The sequence below is a fragment of the Limanda limanda genome, chromosome 12 (assembly GCF_963576545.1).
Source record: "Limanda limanda chromosome 12, fLimLim1.1, whole genome shotgun sequence".
In the NCBI taxonomy this organism is placed as follows: domain Eukaryota; kingdom Metazoa; phylum Chordata; class Actinopteri; order Pleuronectiformes; family Pleuronectidae; genus Limanda; species Limanda limanda.
Window position 1 is genome coordinate 20,121,146 of NC_083647.1, and position 22,211 is coordinate 20,143,356.

General features: G+C 42.0%; 1 pseudogene and 3 gene segments (V, D, J or C); 2 read left to right on the forward strand and 2 right to left on the reverse strand.

Moving 5' to 3' along the window:
- LOC133015892 (Ig kappa chain V-III region MOPC 321-like) overlaps positions 1 to 457 on the forward strand; it is a 41,954-nt pseudogene extending 41,497 nt beyond the window's left edge.
- LOC133015891 (Ig kappa chain V-III region MOPC 63-like) overlaps positions 1 to 9,592 on the forward strand; it is a 56,159-nt gene extending 46,567 nt beyond the window's left edge. Inside the window, 2 exon segments of the V gene segment in view lie at positions 8,447 to 8,488; positions 9,270 to 9,592. Coding sequence covers positions 8,447 to 8,488; positions 9,270 to 9,592 — 365 coding nt within the window.
- LOC133015893 (Ig kappa chain V region Mem5-like) overlaps positions 1 to 22,211 on the reverse strand; it is a 69,901-nt gene that overhangs the window by 39,730 nt on the left and 7,960 nt on the right. Inside the window, 1 exon segment of the V gene segment in view lies at positions 12,150 to 12,168. Coding sequence covers positions 12,150 to 12,168 — 19 coding nt within the window.
- On the reverse strand, positions 17,002 to 17,661 carry LOC133015894 (Ig kappa chain V region 3381-like). The segment is given in 2 exon segments: positions 17,002 to 17,333; positions 17,427 to 17,661. Coding segments are annotated over 2 exon segments (384 nt in total).

Sequence of the window (22,211 nt, forward strand, 5' to 3'; positions counted from 1 at the left end):
TGGTCTGACACTGAGTGAATGATGTTCAACAGTAGAAGTTCTTCTGTTTCATTTTATAACGTACGAGAAATCACCTGTACGTCATTTTCCTTCTTCCTCATCCCTTTGTCTTTTCTCCCCTCTCTCTCCTCCAGTGGGTGTGGTGCGGCCCACCCTGACCCTCCTCCCCCCCTCCAGTGAAGAGCTGGAGCAGGGCACTGCCACTCTGGTGTGTATGGCCAGCGGGGGCTTCCCCTCAGCCTGGAGCCTGGGCTGGAAGGTGGGGGGCAGCAGCAGATCCGCAGGGGTGTCTTAGAGCCCGGGGGTCCTGGGGGGGGGCGGCCACTACAGCTGGAGCAGCACCATGAGCCTCCCTGCAGAGCAGTGGAGGAAGGCGGGCTCAGTGAGCTGTGAGGCCAGTCTGAACGGACAGAGCCCTGTCGCTCAAACCCTGGACCCTGACCTCTGCTCGGAGTAGAGAGACGACCGGGTGGAGTCATTGTGCTCTACTGTGGGTCCGTTTGATTTACATGTGTTCTACTGCAGCTCTGCATGTCTTCATGTCTTTTCTTCAACTCGTTATGACAGTCCAATGCTCTATTGTACTACTTTTGAAACAAGAATAAATATTTCATGTTTATTTAAATTCCTCTAATTAATATTGAAGACCACCACAACTGTATTTTAAACGTCAAAACCTTCACAGGTGTTTATTTACAATATTAAACAAATGAAATTGCTGTGAGCTCCTCTCTCAGGAAGTAAAATATTTACAAAACAAAATAAATGCACAACAGTTATATGAAAGGTAACTGAAATAATAAACTGTAGACTCAGTTGCAGGCCTGTAGTGATGTTCGGGTGCGGTGAGGCCTGAAAACTGTTATGGCCACTTCACTCAGCCAAGAGCAGAAAATAAAAGCACGTGCATTGTCAAATCAGTTCAATACTCACAGGTCCAAACGAGGAGCAATAGGGTAATGTCACAGATAGGGGTGATGATGGCAGTCACAATCCAAATACAGGCAGCATACACAGCAATAAAAATCCAGGGAAGAAGAAAACAGCAGGGTCCATCCACCAGCAATCTCAGTTTCTCTCTCTCTTCACAGACGTCCGTCTCCTTTGGCAGGTTACATAGAAGAGTTAATATCAGGACCACGAGTAGTCGACCTCGAAGATACCTCTTAAATGTTTCCCACAGCACAACACTTCTTCAGGACTCTGGAAACTATCTCTCTCTCTGACCCACCTGCTCAAAGCATGCTGAACCACTACTTGCCCTTCATGTCCCGCCCCATACCAAGACGGATGACTTGGATTGGCTGTGACTTTGCTATTACCCAATGAGAAATGCAGAAACTGAATGATTGACACACACAACTGAGAAAAGTTAGATTGCACATTAAAAGCACTCAAATCAATAAGTCTCTCGTCTTCTCAATCACAGAGCCTTTTAACCACACATCTATTTATTGATTTACTTTTTAACTGTAAATAGCTAAACTTCTTAACTGTACATATTATATTTATTACATTTTATCCCATATTTAACCTTATTTTAACTACTATTTTTAATAATATGAACTTATCTAATTATCAGGAACTTTCTCTTTTAATACAACATTTGTTATGCTATTTTGAGATTAATTTTAGGCACTGTATCCTAATGATTTTTATACAGGGCTACACTAAAATAAAATGTATCATCACCAACATCTGCTTCTGTGTTATTTTTTTCTGCGGCAAAAGATATTAATGTAAATCTGTGTTTTACTTCTACTTAGACAGTAATTTATCTTGTGTGGCTCTGCATGAAAACCATGTTTCTGACTTCTGAGTTGAACATTAAACAAAATGATGAAAATCACAAAAGTATCACGTTAGTAGTTTATTGGACATTCCTTATAATTCATTTTATTGTCAGTTAGTGACACAAGTAAAAGTTTATAATGAAACCTCAGAAATTAACGGGAAATTACACATTCAGCATAAGAGTTAATTAGATATTCTGTTCCATCCATGTTCTGATGTGTGAGTGCTTAAAGGGACTCTTACCTTTGTTGCATTTGAGAATTACAGCACATTCAAATCATCCCGCCTTCCTCCAATGCCCCACCCCCTCGTTCCCATCCGCGGTGTTTTTTTGAAGAAACTTTATTTACAAGCAGACTTTCAACCTACTGCCTCCACGCACGCACGTGAGTTTTTGTTTACCAAAGCAATGGATTCGGTAAGTTATATACATTTACATTCACATGCCTTGATGACGCGGGCCCGAATGCGCCACAAGCAGACGGAAAACCTGCATGTCCATGCAGCAAACAGACAGGTCTGTCGGCCAATAAGGTCCTTCGGTCCGAAGAATTTTATTGGTTGAAGTTTTCACTAAATATTATGAGAGTGAAATAATTGTTTTTTTTTTACTCCTGGTGGGTCTGTCTTGCATTTTAGAGTGTCATTACCTTATTAATACCAATTTAACCTTATCCAAAAAAAGTGTAAAAATGCAACAAAGGTAAGAGTCCCTTTAATGGTAATACACTTTTGAATTTGTGATTATAATAATCATCATATCACTATTTGAGGAAGTGTAACAGAATCTAAATGACAATTAAAGTTGATAAATAAATATCTGGAAACATTTAGTCATCGAATGAATTTGATAATTATCTGATTATTCTAGGTTAAACTTGCAGGATGTGCTGGTTGTATGAGCTTGAAGTGTTTTATAATACATCTTATATATTCTCTGTGTTTATTGTAGTTTTCTGTTAGAACTCATTCTGTAGAGCAACTAGTTGAGGCAGGTTTTTTACGATACAGCTCCGTTTACCACACGTGCAACTGGGCCAGTCAACGCAGCGTTCACTGCTCCACCAGAGAATCACCATGAAAACTCAATTGTGGGACTCCAGGGGCGTTTCAAGGGACTTTAGGGGCCTCAGGCAAAAGGGACCTGGGGAGCCTACATTGACCCAAACACCCCCCTACAAAGAAACACATGAACCATATCTTTACAATCTTCAAACAAATATAATATAGTCAAAATTAAAAGTGCATAACTGTGCATCCACGTAAATGATAGTGAAGTAATAAAGTTTAAGTTAACCCATCCCACCCCCTTCTCATATGACACAGACATTAAGAAGTTTTAGGTTTCAACTAAAGGTTGGTTTTCATGGGGCTTTGTTTGGAGATTTCTGAACATTTAAAACTGTGAGTTTGTTTCAGTTGTGTTTAGCTTCATTGTCGCTCTGCTTGAAGACTTGTGTTGTGTTCACTGGACCAGTTATTCTCTGTGCAGCTGCAGCAGACCAGTTTCACTTCAGTCAAACTGAGGGAGGTTTTTGTACGGCTCTATATCACTGTGTGAACACATACCCGCTATGATAACTCTGACAGTAATAATCTCCGACATCTTCAGCCAGAACACCGCTGATGGTTAAGGTGAAGCTAGAACCAGAGCCACTGCCACTGAATCGAGGGGGAGTTCCTGTAATAAGACTTGTTGCATACTTTATAAGAAGCTTCGGAGTTTGTCCAGGCTTCTGCTGGAACCAGTACATATGTTCATCACCATCACTATCCCTATAAACACTGGGGTTGGTTTTACAGGTCAGTGTGACAGTGGATCCTGGAGTAAATGTCACGACTGGAGGCTGAGTCACAGTCACTTGGCCGCTGCATCCTGCACACAAACACAAATCATACATTAATCAGCGGAGGTGAAGAGAGAGAACAGGCAGCGCATCACGTCTGAAATGTTGCTGAGTTACTGAACCTGTGAAGCTGCAGCAGGCCAGCGTCCAGATGAGGAGGGTGATGAGAGTCATGGTGGTTGTGGTGGACTGACGGGTCTGAGTCCTGCAGAGTTGGAGTCACAGGACTATAAAGCTTCTCAGTTCAGTGGAGGATCAGCTGACGATGCAAAGCCTCCTCTCTATGGAAATGATTCCTCTGCTCTGAGCGAACTGAAGGTGACGTGGGACACAAACTCAGGAGCGTTGCTGTTTGGATTTACACTAAATATGAAGAAGCACAATTGAGGGTCGTCAGCATCTGGATTCAAATTGTGTCACTTTCATTGATGCAAATATGTGTATTTCATTCCCCTTGAATTACAGAGTGAGTAGACGTACAACAGAATTTTTTATAAACTTTTTTTTTAATTATTTTAAAGCATCCTGTTTGTTTTACAGCTTTCAAATGATGTCAAACTTACAACAAAATATTAATTTATGACTAAGTTAAATCAACTTGTTGTCTCTCAATGTTCAGAAGTAACAAAAATGTTAACAAATATTTTATCTTCAAAATTATAAAAGTGCAGACCTGTGCATCCACGTAAATGATATTGAAGTAATAAAGTATATGTTCAACGCCCCCGCACCACCACCACCTCAGGCTCATCTCATGTTCAGACTCTGTGTGACTTTAACTCTGAGGAGGAGCGATGCATAAAATTCATGCAAAATACATTTGAGTGCACCTGTCTTTATGAAACTGAGAGGAAGAGGTGACGCTGAGTGAGAACATGTGGACATCACATGAAGGAACTTTCACTTCTGTGTCTGACTTTGAAAAGTTCTGGTCTGCACACATGGGAGAAGTTTGTCTTCAAGGCTTTTTACCAGAAAACCTTTGAATGTGATTGTTGTTAATGGACTATTTCATCCCAAACCAAGAAATGTTCCAAAATCTAACCAAGTGTTTTCGTTTCCTCAACTAAATCCAACTGTGACTGAACACTGAAGCCAGGAAGCTGCTCTGGGAGTAACTCTCTCCCTCAAGAATATCCCTTCATGTCTCTAAGTAGATGCACACTGCCCTCATCTGGCACTTCACCATCATCAATAACTCCATCATGGAATGAGGCAGATTTTGTTCAGTCATTTCATGCAGCTCTGATATTAGTGAAAGAAGTAAGTAAGTACCTGTCATCTGACCTCAGTGACCCCAGGCCTCTGATTTATTTTAGTATTCTCACCCTTTGAGAAAATACTCTGAGTATCAATCAGAGTGAATGTAACAGTGAAGTTTACGAGTATCAGGCTCATACGAATACTTTGTGAAAAAAATAAAGCTAACAAGTCAATTTCATTAAAATTGAACAAACTGCATCTGCTAATAAAGATAAAACCATGTGAATAAAAATAGCTGCAAAATGCATCATGAGCCTAAAGAGACCTTAGTTAAATTGACTGTCTATATGAAGGTATAGACAGTCTGATTATTATATAATTATATATAAGGTCTATATAGAAATAAATACATTCTATTGACTGTCTGATTAATATATGTTGTATATAAAATATATATAATAATAATAATGAACCTCAAAGCCATCACTGACCCTCTCCTGGACCCCCTGCAGTTTGCCTACAGAGCCAACAGGTCTGCAGACGATGCAGTCAACATGGCCCTTCACTTCATCCTCCAGCACCTGGACTCCTCAGGAACCTGCTCCAGGATCCTGTTTGTGGACTTCGGGTCTGCCTTCAACACCATCATTCCGGATCTTCTACAGCTGAGTGTGCCGGACTCCACCTGCAGGTGGATCACAGACTTTCTGTCTGACAGGAGGCAACACGTGAGGCTGGGGAAGCATGTCTCTGACTCAAAGACCATTAGCACCTTTGGAGGTTCCCCTCAAGGCTGTGATTTTTCCCCTCTACTCTTCTCCCTGTACACCAACAGCTGCACCTCCAGTCACCAGTCCGTCAAACTCCTTAAGTTTGCGGGCAACACCACCCTCATTGGGATCATCTCTGGTGGGGATGAGTCCGCCTACAGGTGGGAGATTGACCATCTGTGACCTGGTGTGATCAGAACAACCTGGTGCTCAATGCTTTGAAAACAGTGGAGATGGTTGTAGACTTTAGAAGCAACCCAGCCCCACCCACCCCCATCACCCTGAGAGACCCCCCAGTCGTCACTGCAGAGTCCTTCCGCTTCCTGAGCACCATCATCTCCCAGGACCTCAAGTGGGAGCTGAACATCAACTCCCTCACCAAAAAGGCTCAACAGAGGATGTACTTCCTGTTGCAGCTGAAGAAGTTCAACCTGCCAAAGACAATGATGGTGCACTTCTACACCTGCATCATCGCGTCCATCCTCAGCTCCTCCATCTCTATCTGGTTCGCTGCTGCCACTGCCAATGACAAAGGCAGACTGCAGCGTATCATCCGTTTTGCTAAGAAGGTGATTGGCTGCAATCTGCCATCTCTGCAGGACCTGTTTGCCTATAGGACTCTGAGGCGTGCAGGTAAGATTGTGGCCGATCCCTCCCACCCGGGTCACAAACACTTCGAGGTTCTTCCCTCTGTGGTCTGCATCAGGACCAAAACCTCAGCCACAAGACCAGCTTCTTCCCGGCTGCAGTCGGCCTTATCAACAAGGCCCGGGACCCCCACCTGACTTGGACTATTATCCCGCCCCCACGCCTCAAGGATGTGTTACGTTAACATATATTATATTATATTATATTATATTATATTATATTATATTATATTATATTATATTATATTATATTATATTATATTATATTATATTATATTATATTATATTATATTATATCACATTACATTGCATGTTGCAAATTGACATTGCTCTCCTGTTTTGCATTTTGCATTTTACTTTTTACTTTACTTTGTATATCTTTTATCTTTTATATCTTTTTATTTTATACATTGTTTTTTTCTTATGTCTGTAGTATTGATTGTGTTTTTATGTTTCTATGTTCATTGTATGCACCAAAAACCAGAGCAAATTCCAGGTAGGTATAAACCTACTTGCCAATAAATACATTCTGATTCTGATTCTGAATATATCAATAATATATTCATATACAGTCTATTTAAATATGTTCAAAGTCTATATAAAAAATAAAGAGTTTAAAACAATCAATACAAATATATATGCAGTCTATAAACAATATATATAAAGAATTATACAGCCTATGGAATGCACCTTGCTCCATGTAGTATTCTTGAGTATACTACAAATGCATCATGAATTTATTTACTGCAAATACTGCACTTGACAAAATCTATTTTGTACAAACTTAGAAATATTCTACTGAAACTCCTGTGGAAAATAAGAGAATAAGCAAAGCTTGAGGTGAATTGATATTTAAATATTACAAACGGGTCATTGATTTGTAGGAGTAAATTGATGTAGTGAGTAAAACAAACTTTTGAAGAGCTTCATCTTAGGTCTGACAGTGTGTGATTGTGTCTGTTGTGCTTGGTGAGGTTACTGTCAGTCTCTATGTTCACTGGTCTGTGTCCCAATCTCTTCCTGCTGTAACAGCTCATGTCTCTGCGTCTGACTGAGGGAGGTTTTTGTACGACTGTAAATCACTGTGTGAACACTTCTGCTCCGCTTACTACATGGACGCTCTGACAGTAGTAAACTGCTGCATCTTCACTCTGAACTCCACTGATGGTCAAAGAGAAGTCAGAGCTGCTTCCACTGCCACTAAACCGAGCTGGTGTTCCTGATTGGATTGTGCTCACCCTGTATATTAGGAGCTGTGGAGCCTGTCCAGGTTTCTGCTGGTACCAGGACATAAAATCATTGTTATAAACACTGGGGTTGGTTTTACAGGTCAGTGTGACAGTGGATCCTGGAGTAAATGTCACGACTGGAGGCTGAGTCACAGTCACCTGGCCGCTGCATCCTGCACACAAACACAAATCATACATTAATCAGCGGAGGTGAAGAGAGAGAACAGGCAGCGCATCATGTCTGAAATGTTGCTGAGTGACTGAACCTGTGAAGCTGCAGCAGGCCAGCGTCCAGATGAGGAGGGTGATGAGAGTCATGGTGGTTGTGGTGGACTGACGGGTCTGAGTCCTGCAGAGTTGGAGTCACAGGACTATAAAGCTTCTCAGTTCAGTGGAGGATCAGCTGACGATGCAAAGCCTCCTCTCTATGGAAATGATTCCTCTGCTCTGAGCGGACTGAAGGTGACGTGGGACACAAACTCAGGAGAGTTGCTGTTTGGATTTACACTAAATATGAAGAAGCAGAATTGAGGGTCGACAACATCTGGATTCAAATTGTGTCACTTTCATCGATGCAAATATGCGTATTTCATTCCCCTTGAATTACAGAGTGAGTAGACGTACAGTAGAATTTTCAAAACATTTTGTTTTAATTCTTTTGAAGCATCCTGTTTGTTTAACAGCTTTCAAATGATGTTTAACTATTTTTCGAAATATTAATTCATGACAAACTTAGATCAACTTTTTGTCTCTTAATTTGAAGAGTTAACAAAAATGTTAACAAATATATATTTTTTTATTATTAAATATTGATGAAATGTCAAGCCACATTAGCTCAATATAAATATTAAGTGTAAATTGTGTAGTTTAAAGTGAAAAAAGTGAGTCTTCAGTGGACAGACTGTTGTTCACGGTGCAGGAGGTTTTTGTACGAGCACCTAATGAGTCTGTATCACTGTGGTGGACTTTCGGTGGAGGAACCAAACTCAACATTGACTGTAAGTACAAGAGATTTTTACTTTGTGCATTTATAACTTTTATCAAATAATGAACAAATATTTGATCAAGTTCAGAGATTGACTGGCTGATAATTTTGTTGAATTTTTATAAATCTGAGGTAATCTCATATCCTGAGAAAAAGAAATGCAGATCAATATTTATTGGTCGTAATCAATTTATGTTGATTACTACATTTATAGAAACATACTATTTCATAAGTTTCATCTATTTTCATGTTAGATGATGATTTTCATTCACATGTTTAAAACGTTTTAAAAAAGAATTTGCTCAAGCTTTAAACTAAATCATAAAATGTTTAAAAATGTTTAGTTTGAATTGATCAAACATATTTTTTGAAAAAATAACAGATGTTGAACACAAACAGGATTTTATCAGTAGATGCAGCTCAGCTTTGTGTTCACGCTTCATGTGGTGAAAAGGAAGTGAAAGAAACAGACGACAAAGGTTTGAACTGTTTTCACACCAGTGTTTCAGCTCTGTGAGTTTAAACAGAAGAAAATCATCTCAGGGACGAGTTCTTCACTGTCACACGTTGAGAAACAGACGTGAAGACGTCCTCGATAATCATCAAGAATCATTATCAGTGAACCTTCTCAGCCACATTGACACTTGAACCCTGCGGCTGATGGTCTGACACTGAGTGAATGATGTTCAACAGTAGAAGTTCTTCTGTTTCATTGATAACGTACAAGAAATCATCTGTACGTAATTTTCCTTCATCCTCATCCCTTTGTCTTTTCTCCCCTCTCTCTCCTCCAGTGGGTGTGGTGCGGCCCACCCTGACCCTCCTCCCCCCCTCCAGTGAAGAGCTGAAGCAGGGCACTGCCACTCTGGTGTGTATGGCCAGCGGGGGCTTCCCCTCAGCCTGGAGCCTGGGCTGGAAGGTGGGGGGCAGCATCAGGTCCTCAGGGGTGTCTCACAGCCCGGGGGTCCTGGGGGGAACCGGCCACTACAGCTGGAGCAGCACCATGAGCCTCCCTGCAGAGCAGTGGAGGAATGTGGGCTCAGTGAGCTGTGAGGCCAGTCTGAACGGACAGAGCCCTGTCGCTCAAACCCTGGACCCTGACCTCTGCTCGGAGTAGAGAGACGACCGGGTGGAGTCATTGTGCTCTACTGTGGGTCCGTTTGATTTACATGTGTTCTACTGCAGCTCTGCATGTCTTCATGTCTTTTCTTCAACTCATTATGACAGTTCAATGCTGTATTGTGCTACTTTTGCAATAAGAATAAATATTTCATTTTCTCATGTCATTTGTTTTTCACAATTCTGTTTTTGCTTTACTAAAATAAAATTATGTCATCACCAACATCTGCTTCTGTTTAATTTTTTCTGCGGTAAAAGATATTAATGTAAATCTGTGTTTTACTTCTACTTAGACAGTCATTTATCTTGTGTGGATCTGCATGAAAACCATGTTTCTAACTTCTGAGTAGAACATTGAACAAAATGATGAAAATCACAAAAGTATCACATTAATAGTTTGTAGGACTTTCCTCATAATTCAGAAAATTGTCAATAAGGGACAGAAGTAAAAGTTTATAATGAAACTTGAGAAATAAAAGGGAATTTACACATTTAGCATAAGAGTTAATTATATATTCTGTTCCATCCATGTTCTGATGTGTGAGTGCTTCATGGTAATACACATTTGAATGTGTGATTATAATAATCATCATATCACTATTTGATGAAGTGTAAAAGAATCTAAATGACAATTAAAATCGATAAATACATATCTGCCAACATTTAGTCATCAAATGAAATTGATAAATAACCCAAATTTTGTGATTATTCTGGTTTTAAACTTGCAGGATGTGCTGGTTGTATGAGCTTAATGTGTTTTATAATACATTGTATATATTCTCTGTGTTCATTGTAGTTTTCTGTTAGAACTCATTATGTAGAGCAGAGGTCTTCAACGTTTTTCAGGCCAAGGACCCCCAAACAGGTGGAGAGATGGAGCAGGGACCCCCTACTATATATATTGCATAAAATTGTGTTTTATATTAAACTGGACCTAGTGCCATGTTCAACATAACTACCCTGATATTGTACATTCAATACTAAGCTATTCAAATATTACACGGGTTCATATATTCATGTTTTTAATTTAAACATGTGCAAGGTATAGGGTAGCCATGCCACTGCCATTTATAAACATACAGTGGGTATGGAAAGTATTCAGACCCCTTTAAACTTTTCACTCTGTTTCATTGCAGCCATTTGCTAAAATCTAAAAAAATTCATTTTATTTCTCATTGTGCAGGTCTCGCTAGCGGGGGGGCTAGCTATCCAGCCAGCTTAAACACTCAAAGAAGTCCACGGTGGGTATTTTTATGAACTTTAATGAATTTTGTAAAAAGACGATGCGTTAGCCGCAGGAGGGTGATACAACTTGAGAGCTTCCGTCTATAAAACAACACATAGAGGTAAATTGCGTCACTTCCGGGGGAATCACTCACTGACCCCCGGCTCAACACATATCTGAACTGCCCCAAGGGGACGCTGTTGCTTAGCTACACATAGCAGACATTTGTGGGACAGAACACTCCCCGTCTGGGGTCTTTAAAGATCCCATATAACTTAACAAGAGTCAGTTTCGCTTTAAGAGAACCGATCTTGATCCGAGGTCCGCTGGATTCGGGTCCGTATGGATGCACTTCCATTGGCCAGGACATGGTGACTGACGGATGCGTTGGGTCCTATTGTGGATGTATCCCACACGGATCTTATCTGGCTTCTTAGGGTGATATACGCCAAACGGGTGTAGATACCAGCACTCTTGTCCTTGTTTGAGAGGTGGAATGACTTCTGTGTGTCCTTTGCTGAGCATGTTTTCCATGGACTCGATGAAATGGGCCTTCATCTGCGGCCGTTTTCCGACTGTGCGCCGCAGTGACACAAGGCGGTTGTGTGTCTGTTTTTTCTTATGAGGCAGTCTCTTTCTTGGTGACCTTTGACCTAAGGGTAATGGCTCCACCCAGCTGTTCAAGCTGTCTTGATGGAGTTCAGCTTCCATGGTCTGGAGAAACATCATGTCCTCAACTGATGGTGCAAGTTTATCGTCATCAGCAGTTCGAGTGAAGATCGTTTTTCCTAAGCTGTCGTCATGTGTCGTTGAGCAGAACGTGGGGATCAGTGCAGCATGATGTGAATGCTTAGGTGCTTGACTGAAGATCTCTTTTACCCTGATTTGGCTGCTGCATGGCTGCAGATGGCTGGCCCGACCATTATCCAAAATGGATGTCTTGTAGCTGCTCACCTCTGATGGTCTGTGGGCTCCTGCAAGGCACACGTCACCAACGACAACCCATCCCAGGTCCAGCCTTTGAGCGAACGCAGTGTTTCCTGGACCACTTATCTGTTCACGGGCCTTGTGGACACTGAGAATGTCTCTTCCCAGCAGGAGGAGAATGTCGGCGTCCGGATCGAGGGGTGGTATCATGTCGGCGATGTGCTTCAGGTGAGTATGGTGGCGAGCTGCAGTTGGGGTTGGTATCTCAGAGCGGTTGTTAGGAATTTGGTTCCACTCTAGAAGTGTGGGTAGAGGAAAGCTTAGTTTCTCATCTGCTGACTCCACGGTGAACCCACAGGCTCTCCTGCCCGTTGTCTCTTTTTGTCCAGCACATGTTTTCAATGTGTACGGGTAGGAGGACCCTGAGATTTTGAAAATGTCAAAGAACTTGGAGCTTGCCAAGGAGCGGTTGCTTTGCTCATCCAGCATTGCATACATTTTCTTGGACTCTCCTCTGTGTCCGGCTGGATACACCCTTACGAGGCATATCTTGGAGCATGCTCTGGAGCTTACTCCTTCACCACACACCTGTGTGCACCTTGATGTGACCTCCTGGATGTCCGCTTTGTCTTCCTCCCCGCCGTACTCTGAAGAGGGAGGAGACGTCTTGGATTTCCAGGCAGGTGGTCCTGGGTGGAGCGCTGTCACATGACCCGTGCTGCCACACTCCATACATTGGACTTCAGCTGAGCAGTTTCTGGCGAGATGATCTGTGGATGAGCAGCAGCGGAAGCATACATAGTTTTCCTTTAAAAGCTGTTTGCGTTCCTCTAGACTCTTCTCTCTAAAGCTTCTGCATTTCCTTAAAGGATGTGGTTTGTTATGCAGGGGACAATGTTTGTTTGGATCTGCTGATTTGTATCTCTGAACTCAGATCTTTCTGATGGTGAAACTTGTGTCTTGTGCACATATACAGGCATTTTCACAGGTCTGTCCCATTTATTCTTTCTCTCCATGGAGACTGGCGTGAAAAGATTAAAGCTGGGATCAGTGCGAGTTTTTGCTTCTGTGTGAACAAAGTCTACCAATACAGCGAAAGGTGGGAAACTGACACGATGATCACGTTTGTACTTCGAACCAAAAAACATCCACTTTTCCTGAATGTTGTGTGGGAGTTTTTCGATGATTGGATTTACCCCCCTGGAGTAGTCCAAGTACAGCAGGCCTGGGAGGGAGCCGTCTCTCTTTGCGGCTTCCAGCTCTAACAGCAGGTCTGCCAGTTCTCTGAGTCTCTGTGGTTCTCTTGTGGTAAACTTGGGGAAGCTTTCCAGCTTGTTGAAGAGGGCTTGTTCAATAGCTTCTGGTGAACCGTAGATTTCCTCAAGTCTCTCCCACGCCATTAACAGTCCAGCATTTGGGTTTCTGATGTTGACTGCTTTGATTCTTCTTGCATGTTCTGCTGACTCTTTACCCAGATATTTGTATAGCAGGTCGAGCTCTTTACCAGAAGATAAGTCTAAACCAGCAATAGCAGTCAGAAAATATGCTTTCCACGCCCAATAGTTCATTGGTTGATCATCAAATTTGGTGAGGCCTGAGGTTACTAGGTTGTTGCGTGCAAGATATTTTGCCAGATCCATAGTTGTTTGGGGCTGATTATAGCTGGATCCGTAAGAGGTTCTCTGCTCAGGAAGTGGGGAATGATCATCGATGTTCTGTTCTGGTCGTGATCCACGATCCTGAGGGGCCTGAGATGTTTGATGAGGCGTGGTGTAGGCAGGAGCAGCAGGTTGTGATCTGGAAAAACCTTTGTATGGGGAATGCAGTGTTGGCTTAACATCATCATCTTCATTGTTTAATTGTGGTTTGCTTTGATGAGGGGCAACAATGTCATTTATTTTCATAGGTAATTCACCTGTGCTTGTGCCAGCTTGCCATTCAACATAATCAACAGTGCGTTGGTATTTTATTTCCTGAGACACTGGACCAGAACCTCTGCTGGGCACATTAACATCAAGTTCTAATAAACCAGCTTGTAACGTGTTAGCTTCAGCTATGGCAGCATCTCTTTCCTTTTCTTCCTTTAATGCTTCCAGAGTAGCTTGAATGCGTGCTTGCTCAACTTTCAGCTCGATTTCCCTCTTGGAGTGTGCTGTTCTGGCTTGTGCACCGTCAGCTTTTGCTCTGGCCATGGCTACCGCTAAACTTGCCTTGGAGCTGGATGATGCACGTGATGCGTGCGTGCAGACGGAGCTTGCCGCTGCGCTCACTTTACTTGCGTTGTCCATGTCGTCCATTATGGTGAAAGTGTGTTGATATGGCGGTATCAGATGAGGAGGGTAAGCTGGCGTGATGGGTGGCGTGAAGGCTGTCCACTTCCTCCTTGTTAGCCACCTGGCTCCGTGTTAGCCGCTTAGCTCCGTGTTAGCCGTTAGCTCCGTGTTAGCCACCTGGCTCCGTGTTAGCCGTTAGCTCCGTGTTAGCCGCTTAGCTCCTGGCGTGGCTCCTGAAGCTGGATGTCGTCCTTCCCGTACCGGCTGTGATGCCGTCTTTTTACTGTCGTGGTCTCGCTAGCGCGGGGGCTAGTTATCCAGTCAGCTTAAACACACTCAAAGAAGTCCACGGTGGGTATTTTCATGAACTTTAATGAATCTTGTAAAAAGACGATGCGTTAGCCGCAGGAGGGTGATACAACTTGAGAGCTTCCGTCTATAAAACAACACATAGAGGTAAATTGCGTCACTTCCGGGGGAATCACTCACTGACCCCCGGCTCAACACATATCTGAACTGCCCCAAGGGGGCGCTGTTGCTTAGCTACACATAGCAGACATTTGTGGGACAGAACACTCATCAATGTACACTTAGCACCCCATCTTGACAGAAAAAAAACAGAAATGTAGAAATTTTTGCAAATTTATTAAAAAGAAAAACTGAAATATCACATGGTCATAAGTATTCAGACCCTTTGCTCAGTATTGAGTAGAAGCACCCTTTTGAGCTAGTACAGCCATGAGTCTTCTTGGGAATGATGCAACAAGTTTTTCACACCTGGATTTGGGGATCCTCTGCCATTCTTCCTTGCAGATCCTCTCCAGTTCCGTCAGGTTGGATGGTGAACGTTGGTGGACAGCCATTTTCAGGTCTCTCCAGAGATGCTCAATTGGGTTTAGGTCAGGGCTCTGGCTGGGCCAGTCAAGAATGGTCACAGAGTTGTTCCGAAGCCACTCCTTTGTTATTTTAGCTGTCTGCTTAGGGTCATTGCCTTGTTGGAAGGTGAACCTTTGGCCCAGTCTGAGGTCCAGAGCACTCTGAAAGAGGTTTTCTTCCAGGATATCTCTGTACTTGGCCGCATTCATCTTTCCTTCAATTGCAACCAGTCGTTCTGTCCCTGCAGCTGAAAAACACCCCCATAGCATGATGCTGCCACCACCATGTTTCACTGTTAGGATTGTATTGGGCAGGTGATGAGCAGTGCCTGGTTTTCTCCACACATACCGCTTAGAATTAACGCCAACAAGTTCAATCTTGGTCTCATCAGACCAGAGAATCTTATTTCTCATAGTCTGGGAGTGTTCTCCATGTGTTTTTTGGCAAACTCTCTGCGGGCTTTCATATGTCTTGCACTGAGGAGAGGCTTCCGTCGGGCCACTCTGCCATAAAGCCCCGACTGGTGGAGGGCTGCAGTGATAGTTGACTTTGTGGAACTTTCTCCAATCTCCCTACTGCATCTCTGGAGCTCATCCACAGTGATCTTTGGGTTCTTCTTTACCTCACTCACCAAGGCTCTTCTCCCACGATTGCTCAGTTTGGCTGGACGGCCAGGTCTAGGAAGAGTTCTGGTCGTCCCAAACTTCTTCCATTTAAAGATTATGGAGGCCACTGTGCTCTTAGGAACCTTGAGTGCTGCAGAAATTATTTTGTAACCTTGGCCAGATCTGTGCCTTGCCACAATTCTGTCTCTGAGCTCTTGGGGCAGTTCCTTCGACCTCATGACTCTCATTTGCTCTGACATGCACTGTGAGCTGTATGGTCTTATATAGACAGGTGTGTGCCTTTCCTAATCGAGTCCAATCAGTTTAATTAAACACAGCTGGACTCCAATGAAGGTGTAGAACCATCTCAAGGAGGATCAGAAGAAATGGACAGAATGTGAGTTAAATATGAGTGTCACAGCAAAAGGTCTGAATACTTATGACCATGTGATATTTCAGTTTTTCTTTTTTAATAAAGTTGCAAAAATTTCTACATTTCTGTTTTTTTTCTGTCAAGATGGGGTGCTGAGTGCACATTAATGAGAAATAAAATGAACATTTTTGATTTTTGCAAATTGCTGCAATGAAACAAAGAGTGAAATATTTATAGGGGTCTGAATACTTCCCGTACCCACTGTACATCTTGCATACAACACTGAGCTATTAAAGTAATTCACAGATTCATGTTTTTATTTTAAACATACATGTAGAAGAGACAGTGAATCCTCATCTGTGGATGGCACACATACTCCCACATTAGTGAGATGTCGGACCCTGATGGGTAGCACACAACTTATCTAATCTTGGATGGATGGAGGTTGTCCGGCGGAGGGTCAAATCAGCCTCACAATATGTTGGATGCATGTTAATGTGTATTGAAAGACAATTAAATTTGTGAAAAAAAAAAATTATAAAAAATTTAAAAAATTGTCTAATCAACCAAAGATTTCGCGGACCCCCTGCAGTACCTCCGCGGACCCCCTAGGGGCCGCGGACCCACTGTTGAAGACCTCTGATGTAGAGCAACTAGTTGAGGCAGGTTTTTTACGATACAGCTCCGTTTACAACACGTGCAACTGGGCCGGTCAACGCAGCGTTCACTGCTCCGCCAGAGAATCACCATGGAAACTAATTTTTGGGACTCCAGGGGCGTTTCAAGGGACTTTAGGGGCCTCAGGCAAAAGGGACCTGGGGAGCCTACATTGACCCAAACACCCCCCTACAAAGAAACACATGAACCACATCATTACAATCTTCAAACACACATTTAAAGGTTCTAGTCTTCAACTCAAAATCTAAAATGATAAAGTTGGTTTCATGGGGCTTTGTACGGATATTTCTGAACATTTAAAACTGTGAGTTTGTTTCAGTTGTGTTTAGCTTCATTGTCGCTCTGCTTGAAGACTTGTGTTGTGTTCACTGGACCAGTTATTCTCTGTGCAGCTGCAGCAGACCAGTTTCACTTCAGTCAAACTGAGGGAGGTTTTTGTACGGCTCTAAATCACTGTGTGAACACATATGCTCCGCTTAAATAATGGATGCTCTGACAGTAATAATCTCCGACATCTTCAGCCAGAACACCGCTGATGGTTAAGGTGAAGCTAGAACCAGAGCCACTGCCACTGAATCGAGAGGGAGTTCCTGAATAAAGAGTTGATGTATAGTATATGAGAAGCTTGGGAGCCTGTCCAGGTTTCTGCTGGTACCAGGACAGCCAATCACCAGCTATCTCCCTATAAACACTGGGGTTGGTGTTACAGGTCAGCGTGACAGTGGATCCTGGAGTAAATGTCACGACTGGAGGCTGAGTCACAGTCACCTGGCCGCTGCATCCTGCACACAAACACAAATCATACATTAATCAGCTGAGGTGAAGAGAGAGAACAGGCAGCACATCACGTCTGAAATGTTGCTGAGTGACTGAACCTGTGAAGCTGCAGCAGGCCAGCGTCCAGATGAGGAGGGTGATGAGAGTCATGGTGGTTGTGGTGGACTGACGGGTCTGAGTCCTGCAGAGTTGGAGTCACAGGACTATAAAGCTTCTCAGTTCAGTGGAGGATCAGCTGACGATGCAAAGCCTCCTCTCTATGGAAATGATTCCTCTGCTCTGAGCGGACTGAAGGTGACGTGGGACACAAACTCAGGAGCGTTGCTGTTTGGATTTACACTAAATATGAAGAAGCAGAAATGAGGGTCGTCAACATCTGGATTCAAATTGTGTCACTTTCATTGATGCAAATATTTGTATTTCATTCCCCTTGAATAACAGAGTGAGTAGATTTCTATTAGAATTTTCAAAACATTTTGTTTTAATTCTTTTGAAGCATCCTGTTTGTCTTACAGCTTTCAATTGATGTGAAACTCTTTTTTGAAATATTAATTCATGACAAAGTTAAATCAGCTTTTCTCTCAATGTTAAGAAGTAACAATTTTATGTTTTATTTTTTATTTTAATTATGAAATCTTGAGGAAAGTTCAAGCCATAGTAGCTCAAGATAAATATTAAGTGTAAATTGTGGAGTTTTACCAGTAAAAAGTGACTCTTCAGTGGACAGACTGTTGTTCACGGTGCAGGAGGTTTTTGTACGAGCACCTAATGAGTCTGTATCACTGTGGGTCACTTTCGGTGGAGGAACCAAACTCAACATTGACTGTAAGTACCAGAGATTTTTACTTTGTGCATTTATAACTTTTATCAAATAATGAACAAATATTTGATCAAGTTCAGATATTGACTGGCTGATAATTTTGTTGAATTTTTATCAATCTAAGGTAATCTCATATCCTGAGAAAAAGAAATGCAGATAAATATTTATTGGTTGAAATAATTGTATGTATATTCATACATTTATAGAAACATACTATTACAAATATTTAATCTATTTTCATGTACAATGATGATTTTTACTCACATGTTTAAAACATTTTGGAATAGAATTTGCTCAAGCTTCAAACTAAATCATGAACTGTTTTAAAATGTTTAGTTTGAATTTATCAAACATATTTTTTGAAAAAAATCAGATGTTGAGAACAAACAGGATTTTATCAGTAGATGCAGCTCAGCTTTGTGTTCACGCTTCATGTGGTGAAAAGGAAGTGAAAGAAACAGACGACAAAGGTTTGAACTGTTTTCACACCAGTGTTTCAGCTCTGTGAGTTTAAACAGAAGAAAATCATCTCAGGGACCAGTTCTTCACTGTCACACGTTGAGAAACAGACGTGAAGACGTCCTCAATAATCATCAAGAATCATTATCAGTGAAACTTCTCAGCCACATTGACACTTGAACCCTGCGGCTGATGGTCTGACACTGAGTGAATGATGTTCAACAGTAGAAGTTCTTCTGTTTCATTTTATAACATACAAGAAATCCCCTGTATGTCATTTTCATTCATCCTCATCCCTTTGTCTTTTCTCCCCTCTCTCTCCTCCAGTGGGTGTGGTGCGGCCCACCCTGACCCTCCTCCCCCCCTCCAGTGAAGAGCTGGAGCAGGGCACTGCCACTCTGGTGTGTATGGCCAGCGGGGGCTTCCCCTCAGCCTGGAGCCTGGGCTGGAAGGTGGGGGGCAGCAGCCGGTCCTCAGGGGTGTCTCACAGCCCGGGGGTCCTGGGCGGGGCCGGCCACTACAGCTGGAGCAGCACCATGAGCCTCCCTGCAGAGCAGTGGAGGAAGGCGGGCTCAGTGAGCTGTGAGGCCAGTCTGAACGGACAGAGTCCTGTCGCTCAAACCCTGGACCCTGACCTCTGCTCGGAGTAGAGAGACGACCGGGTGGAGTCATTGTGCTCTACTGTGGGTCCGTTTGATTTACATGTGTTCTACTGCAGCTCTGCATGTCTTCATGTCTTTTCTTCAACTCATTATGACATTCCAATGCTGTATTGTGCTACTTTTGAAATACATATTTCATGTTCTCGTGTCATTTATTTTTCACATTTCTGTTTTTACTTTACTAAAATAAAATATATCATCACTAACATCTGATTCTGTTTTTATTTTTTTCTGCTGCAAAATATATGAATGTAAATCTGTGTTTTACTTCTACTTAGACAGTAATTTCTCTTGTGTGGATCTGCATGAAAACCATGTTTCTGACTTCTGAGTTGAACATTGAACAAAATGATGAAAATCACAAAAGTATCACATTAGCAGTTTGTAGGACTTTCCTCATAATTCATATTATTGTCAATAAGTGACAGAAGTAAAAGTTTATAATGAAACCTAAAAATTAAAGGGAAATTAGTTACACATTTAACATAAGAGTTAATTCGATATTCTGTTCCATCCATGTTCTGATGTGTGAGTGCTTAATGGTAATACACTTTTGAATGTGTGATTCTAATAATCATCATATCACTAATTTATCAAGTGTCAAAGAATCTAAATGACAATTAAATAAATAAATATCTGGCAACATTTAGTCATCAAATGAATTTGATAAATAACCACAATTTTTTCTGATTATTTTGGTTATAAACCTGCAGGATGTGCTGGTTGTATGAGCTCAATGTGTTTTATAATACATCGTATATATTCTCTGTGTTAATTGTAGTTTTCTGTTAGAACTCATTCTGAAGAGCAACTAGTTGAGGCAGGTTTTTCACGATACAGCTCAGTTTACAACACGTGCAACTGGGCCGGTCAACGCAGCGTTCACTGCTCCGCCAGAGAATCACCATGAAAACCCATTTGTGGGTCCCCAGAGGCGTTTCAAGGGACTTTAGGGGCCTCAGGCAAAAGGGACCTGGGGAGCCTACATTGACCCAAACACCCGCCTACAAAGAAACACATGAACTACATCACATAATTTTCAAACAAGTATCATATAGTCAAAATTTAAAAAGAGCACACCTGTGCATCCACGTAAAGGATAGTGAAGTAATAAAGTCAATTAAACAAAGTAGAAAATATAAATTTGACAAAGATGGTTTCATGGGGCTTTGTTTGGAGATTTCTGAACATTTAAAACTGTGAGTTTGTTTCAGTTGTGTTTAGCTTCATTGTCGCTCTGTTTAAAGATTTGTGTTGTGTTCACTGGACCAGTTATTCTCTGTGCAGCTGCAGCAGACCAGTTTCACTTCAGTCAACCTGAGGGAGGTTTTTGTACGGCTCTAAATCACTGTGTGAACACATATGCTCCGCTTAAATAATGGAAGCTCTGACAGTAATAATCTCCGACATCTTCAGCCTGAACACCGCTGATGGTTAAGGTGAAGCTAGAACCAGAGCCACTGCCACTGAATCGAGAAGGAGTTCCTGAATATAGAGTTGATGCTGAGTGTATAAGAAGCTTGGGAATCTGTCCAGGTTTCTGCTGGTACCAGGACATATGATCACCATCACTATCCCTATGAACACTGGGGTTGGTTTTACAGGTTAGCGTGACAGTGGATCCTGGAGTAAATGTCAAGACTGGAGGCTGAGTCACAGTCACCTGGCCGCTGCATCCTGCAAACAAACACAAATCATATATTAATCAGCGGAGGTGAAGAGAGAGAACAGGCAGCGCATCACGTCTGAAATGTTGCTGAGTGACTGAACCTGTGAAGCTGCAGCAGGCCAGCGTCCAGATGAGGAGGGTGATGAGAGTCATGGTGGTTGTGGTGGACTGACGGGTCTGAGTCCTGCAGAGTTGGAGTCACAGGACTATAAAGCTTCTCAGTTCAGTGGAGGATCAGCTGACGATGCAAAGCCTCCTCTCTATGGAAATGATTCCTCTGCTCTGAGCGGACTGAAGGTGACGTGGGACACAAACTCAGGAGTGTTGCTGTTTGGATTTACATTAAATATGAAGAAGCAGAATTGAGGGTCGTCAGCATCTGGATTCAAATTGTGTCACTTTCATTGATGCAAATATGTGTATTTCATTCCCCTTGAATTACAGAGTGAGTAGATGTACATTAGAATTATTTATAAACTATTTGTTTTAATTCTTTTAAAGGGACTCTTACCTTTGTTGCATTTTTACACTTTTTTTGGATAAGGTTAAATTGGTATTAATAAGGTAATGACACTCTAAAATGCAAGACAGACCCACCAGGAGTAAAAACAAACAATTATTTCACTCTCATAATATTTAGTGAAAACTTCAACCAATAAAATTCTTCGGACCGAAGGACCTTATTGGCCGACAGACCTGTCTGTTTGCTGCATGGACATGCAGGTTTTCCGTCTGCTTCTTGTGGCGCATTCGGGCACGCGTCATCAACTTACCGGTGCTTCTGAATCCGAATCCATTGCTTTGGTAAACAAAAACTCACGTGCGTGCGCGGAGGCAGTAGGTTGAAGTCTGCTTGTAGATAAAGTTTCTTCAAAAAAACACCGCGGATGGGAACGAGGGGGTGGGGCATAGGAGGAAGGCGGGATGATTTGAATGTGCTGTAATTCTGAAATGCAACAAAGGTAAGAGTCCCTTTAAAGTATCCTGTTTGTTTTACAGCTTTCAAATTATGTCAAACTTCTTTTCAAAATATCAATTCATGAAAAAGTTAAATTAACTTTTTTTCTCTCAATGTTCAGAAGTAACAAAAATGTTAACAAATATATATTTTTTTTAATTATTAAATCTTAATTAAAGTTCAAGCAAAATAAGCTCAGTATAACTATTTAGTTTAAATTGTGTAGTTTTACCAGAAAAAAAGTGAGTCTTCAGTGGACAGACTGTTGTTCACGGTGCAGGAGGTTTTTGTACGAGCACCTAATGAGTCTGTATC